General features: G+C 54.8%; 1 protein-coding gene across 4 annotated transcripts; it reads left to right on the forward strand.

Annotated features, from left to right (window-relative positions):
* Window positions 1,290-7,681, forward strand: SLC22A17 (solute carrier family 22 member 17). 4 transcript variants are annotated; one of them, XM_013978206.2, is made up of 10 exons: window positions 1,290-1,719; window positions 1,919-2,428; window positions 2,522-2,625; window positions 4,601-4,755; window positions 5,354-5,519; window positions 5,715-5,860; window positions 6,021-6,126; window positions 6,285-6,556; window positions 6,788-6,899; window positions 7,046-7,681. In XM_013978206.2, exons 2-10 carry the CDS (start codon window positions 2,021-2,023, stop codon window positions 7,332-7,334), a joined length of 1,758 nt encoding a protein of 585 aa, XP_013833660.1. In that variant the 5' UTR covers window positions 1,290-1,719; window positions 1,919-2,020; the 3' UTR covers window positions 7,335-7,681. The 4 variants fall into 4 exon arrangements, with proteins under 4 accessions (XP_013833660.1, XP_013833661.1, XP_001928953.3 ...); XM_013978207.2 differs by having other exon boundaries at window positions 1,922-2,428; XM_001928918.7 differs by having other exon boundaries at window positions 1,299-1,719; window positions 6,285-6,502.

A 9,081-nucleotide genomic window follows, 5' to 3' on the forward strand; every position in this document is an offset into this window, starting at 1 on the left:
CAGGCTTATGCAAAGGCCCTGTGGCATTGGAAAAACCAATGTGTGACCAGAGTGCAGAGAGTTTGGGGAGAGAAGTGAGTTTGGGGAGAGTGAGCTGCAGAGAGCATGGGACCTTGTATGAAGTGTCTAGAATATTAGCATTTACCTTGATGGTGAGAAGACACTGAAGGCCATTAAGCAGAAAAGGGACATTCACAGATCTGCATTTTGAAAAGAGCACTCCATCTGCACTATGAACAACAGATGGGGGGAAAGGGATGGCAATAAAGCAGATGCAGAACACTGGTTAAGAATTAGGAGGCTTCTGTACAACAGGTCCCTTGACTAGCGGTGGTAGACACGGAGAGAAACAATATCTGGGAACTATGTAGGAAGTAAAATGAACAGGATTTTGTAAAAGATTTGACACAGCGGTAAGGAAGAGGGCAGTTTAAGGGCTGTTACCTGAGCATCTGGCCACAACTGGATGAGATGGTACCATTCAGTGAGGAAAGAAGCACTAGAAGACAACCAGGTTGCAGGGGGTGGGTGGTAGACCATGAGTTTAGTCTAGGATGTATTGAGTTTGAGGTCTATGTGAGTTAGCCGAGGTAAGAGGGCAAATAAGAGGTGGCTTCATGGGTCTGGTGCTCAGAAGAGAGGTGGGAGCTGGAGATGTAAATCTAGGAATCAGGTTTGTATTGGCTTGGATTATTTACACTGAGGATGATTGAAGCCATGGGCACAGGTGTGACCCTGAGGTGGAAAGAAGAGTGTGAGATGAGAGGATGGCCTAGGACCGACCCTCTGAACATCACAGACACTAAATATTGTTGAGGAGGAGGAGCCTAAAATGGAGAAAAGAGGAGCAAGAGAAAGAAAATCCGAGAGTGTGGCACTTAGCAGCCAACAAATAAAGTGTTTAGAGGAAGGGGTGGCCAACAGTGCCAAATGCTGTTGAGAAATGATGGAGACTCAGCCAGGGTGATGGTGATGAAACCAGAGAAGTGGTTTTGTAGAGGACCAAAGCCAAGGCTGAGTCCAGTGCCCAGCCCGGTCCACCATATACAAGCTCTGTGTGATAACTTCCAGTATACTGTCTGACTCCTCGGTAAGGTACTCCAAGGTCGGTCTTGTCCATCCTGTTATCCCCAATGCCTAGCACAAGGCAAGAACATAGCAGACACTGAATAAATTCTACTGATGGAAGAATGACTGGATGGTGGGTGGGTGGGTGGATGGATGGATGGATGAGAAGGATTAGAAGCAAAGGAGGAATCGCTGGCATCTGCCTGGGCTAGCTACTATCTTTCAGCTTTTTTTCCTTTATACCGCAATGGCCCGCAGACCCAGGGAGCAGAGACAGAACCCCATCCTCTCCCTCCCCTGGGCCCTGGCCCCCCTTCCTCTCTCTGACGAAGAGTCTGGACCCAAGGTTCTGCTGACGTGGGAAGGGGAGGAGAGTCTGGAGGAAGGGGAGGGGAAAGCAGCGCAGAGATCGCAGAGAGGAAGGAGACGCCTGCGGCTGCAGAGCTGCAGAGCGGGGTCTCTCCGGCTTCTGTGTCCGGGCACCGGGCGCACCACTGGGCCAGAGGGCAGCGCATCCTTTCGGTGCGGGCCGGCAGGGCCCCTGCGGTCGGCAAGCTGGCTCCCCGGGTGGCCACCGGGACCCCCGAGCCCAATGGCGGGGGCGGCAGCAAGATCGACAGCACTGTAGAGATCACCCCCAGCCCCAACGGAGTAAGTGCCTGCGCCCTGGGGGCTACGCCATCATCTTCCCGAACCCCCGCCAGGAGCCTGGCATTTTCCTCCCGCGCATCTCTTGCCGCCCACCACCTTCCTCGCGCTCCCTCGTGCCCTCCCTCTTCCCTTACTCTGCGGTTTTCTCTGCTTCACCCTTCTTCTGCATCCCCCCAACTCCTCACCCCACCGCCCACAGCAGGTCGGGACCCTCGGAGATGCGGTGCCCACGGAGCAGCTGCAGGGTGAGAGAGAGCGCGAACGCGAGCGGGAGGGGGAGGGCGACGCGGGCGGCGACAGGATGGGCAGCAGCCTGTCGCTGGCCGTGCCCCCTGGCCCCCTCAGCTTCGAGGCGCTGCTCGCCCAGGTGGGGGCGCTGGGCGGCGGCCAGCAGCTGCAGCTCGGCCTCTGCTGCCTGCCCGTGCTCTTCGTGGCGCTGGGCATGGCCTCGGACCCCATCTTCACGCTGGCGCCCCCGCTGCATTGCCACTATGGGGCCTTTGCCCCCAACGGCTCTGGCTGGGAGCAGCCCCCCAACGCCAGCGGCGTCAGCGTCTCCAGCGCAGCCCTAGCAGCCAGCGCCGCCAGCCGTGTCGCCACCAGTACGGACCCCTCGTGCAGTGGCTTCGCCCCACCAGACTTCAACCACTGCCTCAAGGACTGGGACTATAACGGCCTCCCTGTGCTCACCACCAATGCCATCGGCCAGGTGAGGCAGCCTGGTGGGCCGTGGGTCTAGGGGTGGGCTGAGAGCAACCTTCCAGGGGCCTCACACCCAACCCCATCCTTCTCACATCCCCAGTGGGATCTGGTGTGTGACCTGGGCTGGCAGGTGATCCTGGAGCAGATCCTCTTCATCTTGGGCTTTGCTGCTGGCTACCTGTTCCTGGGCTACCCAGCAGACAGGTGAGGGCTGGGCGAGCAGGGAGGAGGGTATGCTAGGGAGGCTGGTCCAGGCAGCCAGCCTTCACAAGAGGCTGAAGCAGAGTCATGGGACTGTGTGATGTTTTCTGGATTTCTTCTGTTTGATGATATGCAGCCCGATCCCTGTCTCAACTTCACTCCCCATCAAGAAATACTCCTTCCATACCTCTTCTACATAAGGAAATAACTCTTCCCCCACTCCCAATCCCTCCATCCACAGATCAGTGGCCTGCTCACCAAAGATGACAGCCCTATCCCTGCTAACCAAAACCTCTATATCCACAGATCAAAAACCCTAGTTCCTCCTCTACTGTCCCTATCACCACCAACCACCTCCCTCACCATCTTCATAGATTAACAGACTCATCTCAGCTAATAGCCCCATCCACGAAGAAGACTGTTAAACTCGATCTCAATGGCTTCATTCCTAAAGATCATTATGTTAATTTCTAAGTATCAACAGCCCCATTCACAATGATCAATAGTTAACTCTACAAACAAATGACTACCCTCATGGTGATCTATAGTTGAACCCCATGAATCAATGACCACATTAGCACCCCTCCCTCAAGGTTAACAGTCCTATCCTCATGGATCTTCAGTGCTCTCAGGACCTTTCAGATCAAAAGCCCCATTTCCTAGAATCAGTGGCCTCATCACAAAGATAAAAAAAACCATTTGATCACTCTTTCCAGCGATCAAAATTCCCATCTCCTCTGACTCTCAGCACCATCACCACTGACCAGGTGGCTCCATCTCCACTGACCATCCTTGTGGATTATTAGATTCATCTCCACTAGATGGGATCTAGAGTCCCATCCAAATGGATTTATAGTTCAACTCCCATGGATCAAAGGCAACCCAACATTCAATAATCCAGTTCCCGAAAAGCAATACCTATCCTCACTACCCAAGAGTCCCACATCACTGTGGACAAATGATCCTAAATCCATAGGTCAATAGCCCATCCTCATGTATCAGTGGCCTCATTTCCACAGACCAGTAGCATCATTCCTATGGAATAATAGCCTCATCCTCAAAGACCAATATTTCAGTCTCCTAAATTCAGCTGCCTTAGCCAATAAGTTCATCCCCATGGAAAAATGGCCCCACTCTACTGGATCAGTAGCTTTGCCCCTAGGCATTGGTGCCCCCTTTCCACTGATCAGTGAACCCAGTCTACATCCCCATAGACCAGTGATCTTATTCCCCCCAAGCCAATAGCCCGGCCTCCAAGGATCAGTGGCACTGTCCTCACTGACTCATAGTTAGTAACTGTCATCAGTGGCCAATAGTCTCATCTCCTCTGGTCTATGACCCCCATCCTTACTGATTATCCCTGTGGATTAATAGATTCATCCCTACTAGTCAACAGTCCCAATCACATGGACTGAGATCCCTACCTCATGAATCAATGACTCCATCCCCAAAGATCAACTGTCTAATCTCCAAAGAATAGTGATTATCCCTACTGATCAATAGTATCTCCATTCCCACAGATCAGTGGTCCCATCCCCACTGACCACCCCTATGGGTTAGACCCAGGGGCCAACCCCATGGAACAATGGTTTCATCTCCCATAATCAATTACTCAGTGTCCTAAGCTCAAGAGCTCCATTTTCACTGACCAATGCTACCCCCATGGACAAGTGACCCATGGCCTACCTGCATAGATCAAGAGCTCCAACCACATACATCAATGACCCTATCTCCTCTGACCAGTCTGAGCAAGACAAGTTCCATCCCCACTAACTAATAGCTCCATCCCCAAGGACCAATGGTTCTAAGTTCCCTAAGCAATATCCCATCCTCTCTGATGGAACCAGTCTCTAGCCTCAGTCTACCTCTTGCTCCCAGGGCCTCATGCTCTTACCTCCAACTTTAAAGTAGGCAGTTGGGCCCCAGCAACTCCTCCCCTAGGGAGTCTGGGTGACCAGAGGCCCTCCCTGCTTCCCAGGTTTGGCCGTCGTGGGATTGTGCTGCTGACCTTGGGGCTGGTGGGCCCCTGTGGAGTGGGAGGGGCTGCGGCAGGCTCCTCCACAGGTGTCATGGCCCTCCGATTCCTCCTGGGCTTTTTGCTTGCTGGTGTTGACCTCGGTGTCTACCTGATGCGTGAGTAGCACCCTCCCAGAGCTCCTTCCCCAGGGGCTCACACCTGCTGTCTGCATCCCTAGGCTACTCCCACTGCTCACTAGGACCCCCTCAGTCCCTTCTTCAGCCCCAAATTTTGGCTGTCCAGAATCTCAGCTGTCTTCCTGCCCAGGCCTTTGAAGGATCCAGGGGTCTTGCTTTTCTCCGTACCCCTCTCCTCCCACGACCTTGAAGGCTTTCCTTGCCCCGGACTTACTGCTGTCAGGGAATGAACTTTATTTTAAAAAGGAAATCCTAAGTAGCCATATGACCTTGAACAATGGTTGATATGAAGGTCAAATAAGAGGTCTGATGTGAAAGGGCTGGTAAACTGGGAATGCTGAACACCCACCAGGGCCTCTGATCCTTGAGCCCTCCCAGGTTTGAGCAAGGGAGGAGAGAGGACTGAACAATCTCTCTACTCCTTGTCTTAGCGGTTAGTCTGGGGGAGGTGATGGCTGCAGCCTCCACTCAGGGTCTGACCTTGCTCTCTGTCCTCCTCCCTCCCTCCCTCTCCCCTCTTCTCTCCCACGTCTCCTTCCTCCCTGGCCTCTCCTCCCTGTCCTTGCTGTATCTCCAGGCCTGGAGCTGTGCGATCCAACCCAGAGGCTTCGGGTGGCCCTGGCAGGGGAGTTGGTGGGGGTAGGGGGGCACTTCCTGTTCCTGGGCCTGGCCCTTGTCTCTAAGGACTGGCGATTTCTGCAACGAATGATCACCGCTCCCTGCATCCTCTTCCTGTTTTATGGGTCAGTATCATCCTCCGCCTCCTGCCTGGCCATTCCCATCTTTCCCTCCAGCATAGCTCTAGCCTGGAGACCCCTCCTCTTCCCCACTGTCCCTCGTCCAGGCCTGCTCCAGCCGCAGCCCCTCAGAGGAGGGAGCTGTCCATCTCTGGGTCAGCAGAGAGGTGGCCTCACAGTGTACCCCCTCCCTCCCCCCAGCTGGCCTGGTCTGTTTCTGGAGTCTGCACGGTGGCTGATAGTGAAGCGACAGATTGAGGAGGCCCAATCTGTGCTAAGGATCTTGGCTGAGCGGAACCGGCCTCATGGGCAGATGCTGGGCGAGGAGGCCCAGGAGGCCTTGCAGGGTAAGACAGGGGTCCCTCCGGGCAATACCTTGTGTATGCACACTACGGTACCCTCTGTTGTAGTTGTGCTACCTTTTCCCAGGGTTCCCACCACCCATGTGGGAGGACGCTGGGTTCTCAGCTGTTCCTTCTAACAGACAGCTCCTCTCTCTCTCCCAAGACCTGGAGAACACCTGCCCTCTCCCCACAACATCCTCCTTTTCCTTCGCTTCCCTCCTCAACTACCGCAACATCTGGAAAAACCTGCTTATCCTGGGCTTCACCAAGTGAGCCTGGGTGTCTGAGCCACGGGCCAGGCCAGTAGCTGGGATGGGGGCTGGCGGGGGGAGGGGGACCCTGAGGACTCCTGCAGAGGGCAGCCAGGGCTGTGAAAGGCTGGATTGGGGATTCAACACCGGTCTTTGCCTCCCACCCTGTCTCACAGCTTTATTGCCCATGCCATTCGCCACTGCTACCAGCCTGTGGGAGGAGGAGGAAGCCCGTCCGACTTCTACCTGTGCTCCCTGCTGGCCAGCGGCACAGCGGCCCTGGCCTGCGTCTTCCTGGGGGTCACCGTGGACCGATTTGGCCGCCGGGGCATCCTGCTTCTCTCAATGACCCTCACTGGCATTGCGTCCCTGGTCCTGCTGGGCCTGTGGGATTGTGAGCATCCTCCCTTTCCCACAGTGTGGGCTCAGCAAAGGAACCCCAGCAGAGATGCCTCAGTCTCAGCCACTTGTTTCCAGCACCAGCCTCCCAAGATCAAACCAGACCCTGCCCAGATCTTCCACAGTCCTCTCCCAGGCCGCACAATCCTGTCTGTTTTCTCAACCCATTAGGGAAGGTTCAGACCCACCCAGCTAGGGATCAGAGACCCACCCAATGGCAGAGAATAGGCCAAGCATGATCCCTCCACCTCCACTCACGTGCTTCCTCTTGGTCCTCCAGATCTGAACGAGGCCGCCATCACCACCTTCTCCGTCCTTGGTCTCTTCTCCTCCCAAGCGGCTGGCATCCTCAGCACCCTCCTTGCTGCTGAAGTCATCCCTACCACCGTCCGGTGAGAGCAGGGGTGCTGCCAGGGGATCTTCTTGGCCTCTGGCTGAGGCCAGGGCCTGAGGGATGAAGGAGGGAAGGCCAGCTGCTGGAGAATGGTCGGGGGGAGGCCCACAGCCACAGGCTCAGTGCCTCGTCCATCTCCCTCAGGGGCCGAGGCCTGGGCCTGATCATGGCTCTAGGGGCACTTGGTGGGCTGAGTGGCCCAGCCCAGCGCCTCCACATGGGCCATGGAGCCTTCCTGCAGCATGTGGTGCTGGCGGCCTGTGCCCTCCTCTGCATCCTCAGCATCATGCTTCTGCCGGAGACCAAGCGCAAGCTCCTGCCCGAGGTGCTCCGGGATGGGGAGCTGTGCCGCCGGCCCTCCCTGCTGCGGCAGCCACCCCCTAACCGCTGTGACCACGTCCCGCTGCTTGCCACCCCCAACCCCGCCCTCTGAGTGGCCCCTGAGCACCCTGGCAGGAGGCTAGCCCATACAGGAAGGTGGCACAAGGCCCTGGCAAGGAGAGCGGGAGGACTGAGTGAGGAAGGCAGGGCTGTCTGGAAGGCTCAGGCACCTCAGGCCAGCCAGCAAGGAGCTCAGAGGGCTGCCCTCACCCCCATTTCCTCCCTGCTGCTTTGTGTTCACTTCCTTGGCAAGAGTCAGGGGACAGGGAGAGAACGCCACACTGTACCCACCAGGTCTGGGCTCCATCTTGTGCTCAAAGACATCCTCCCAGACCTCACTCTCTCTCCCTTTATCATCCTGTTTCAATAAAGACATTTGGAATAAATGAGCATACCACAGTCTGGACTTCCCTCCCTTCTTCCGTTGTCCTTCTGACTACCTCCCCGGGGAAGGTTTCTCTCCGTGGAACCCAAACCAGTCACCATCTCCCTCCCTGACCCCTTCCCTGTGCCTGCCCTTTCCTTCTCACCCTCACACCCACCCCCTTGTTAACTCAGACAACTACCACCCCTGACTGATTGCTTGCTATGCTGCTAGGACTGGGCAAGGCACTTTACAAATTTCATTGAATTATTTAATCCTTACAACATGGCAAGGTAGGTTTTTGGATCAATTAAAGGTTTGGTTTTTTTTTTTTTTTTTTGGTTTGCTTTTGCAAGCAATAATAACCAGCTGACTCTAATGAACTTAAACACAAAGGGGACTTACTAGAGGGACTTGGTGGGGCACACTGTGGTGGCAAACTCAGAGAATAGAAGGAAAAGCCGAACTAGTCATAAAAAGCAAGGAACCAGAAAAGACAAGAGCAAGTGACTGGCTAGCCTGAGTATCATGCCACCTGTGCCCCTATTACTGACAACTGGGGAGGGGAAGCAGGACTGGGATTGTGCAGGTAAAAATAATGGATGCCCAGGCAGTTCCTGTTGTGGCTCAGTGGTTAACGAACCCAACTAGTATCCATGAGGATGCAGTTCAATCCCTGGCCTCGCTCAGTGGATTAAGGATCTGGTGTTGCTGTGAGCTGTAGTGTAGGTCGCAGACACAGCTTAAGATTTTGCGTTGCTGTGGCTGTGGTGTAGGCCCATGGCTACAGCTCCAGTTGGACCCCTGGCCTGGGAACCTCCATGTGCTGCTGGTGCAGCCCTAAAAAGACAAAAACAAAAACAAAAACCAAACAATGGATGCCCAGTAGTTGGAGTTGGGGGGGCGCTGTGCTCACAGCATGCAGAAGTTCCTGGGCCAGGGATTGAACCCACGCCATAGTGGTGACAACACGGGATCCTTAACCTGCTAGGCCACCAGAGAACACCATTATTCTTTCACAGGTGACAAAACTGACACTGAGAGACTCAGTAACTTGCCCAAGGTTATAAGGTTGAGTGATGGAACTGGGGTATGATATAATCCTAGAGTCAGACCTCTTCACTGCTGAACACCATGGCTGCCTTCCCAAGTCCTTCCAATCTGTGTGCTATCCTTGGAAGTAAGGAACAAACATCCAGGTCCCCTGGGAGGTGGCAGTAGGAAACTAGGCCTTCCCCTTCAGTGCCAGGGCCTGCCTTTCAGACCAGCCCTGGCCTGGCTTTACTGCTTTGGGCAAATCTCTTAATCTCCAGCTTCCTTCAGTGGTTGCTATGAGGATTAAACAATATGTTGCAAGTTCGTCTCAAATTACCCTACTAGTTTGTAAGCTCCTTGAGGACAAGAACTTTGCCTCACTCAACTTTGAAACACCAAG

This window comes from Sus scrofa, chromosome 7 (genome assembly GCF_000003025.6).
Source record: "Sus scrofa isolate TJ Tabasco breed Duroc chromosome 7, Sscrofa11.1, whole genome shotgun sequence".
Taxonomy (NCBI): domain Eukaryota; kingdom Metazoa; phylum Chordata; class Mammalia; order Artiodactyla; family Suidae; genus Sus; species Sus scrofa.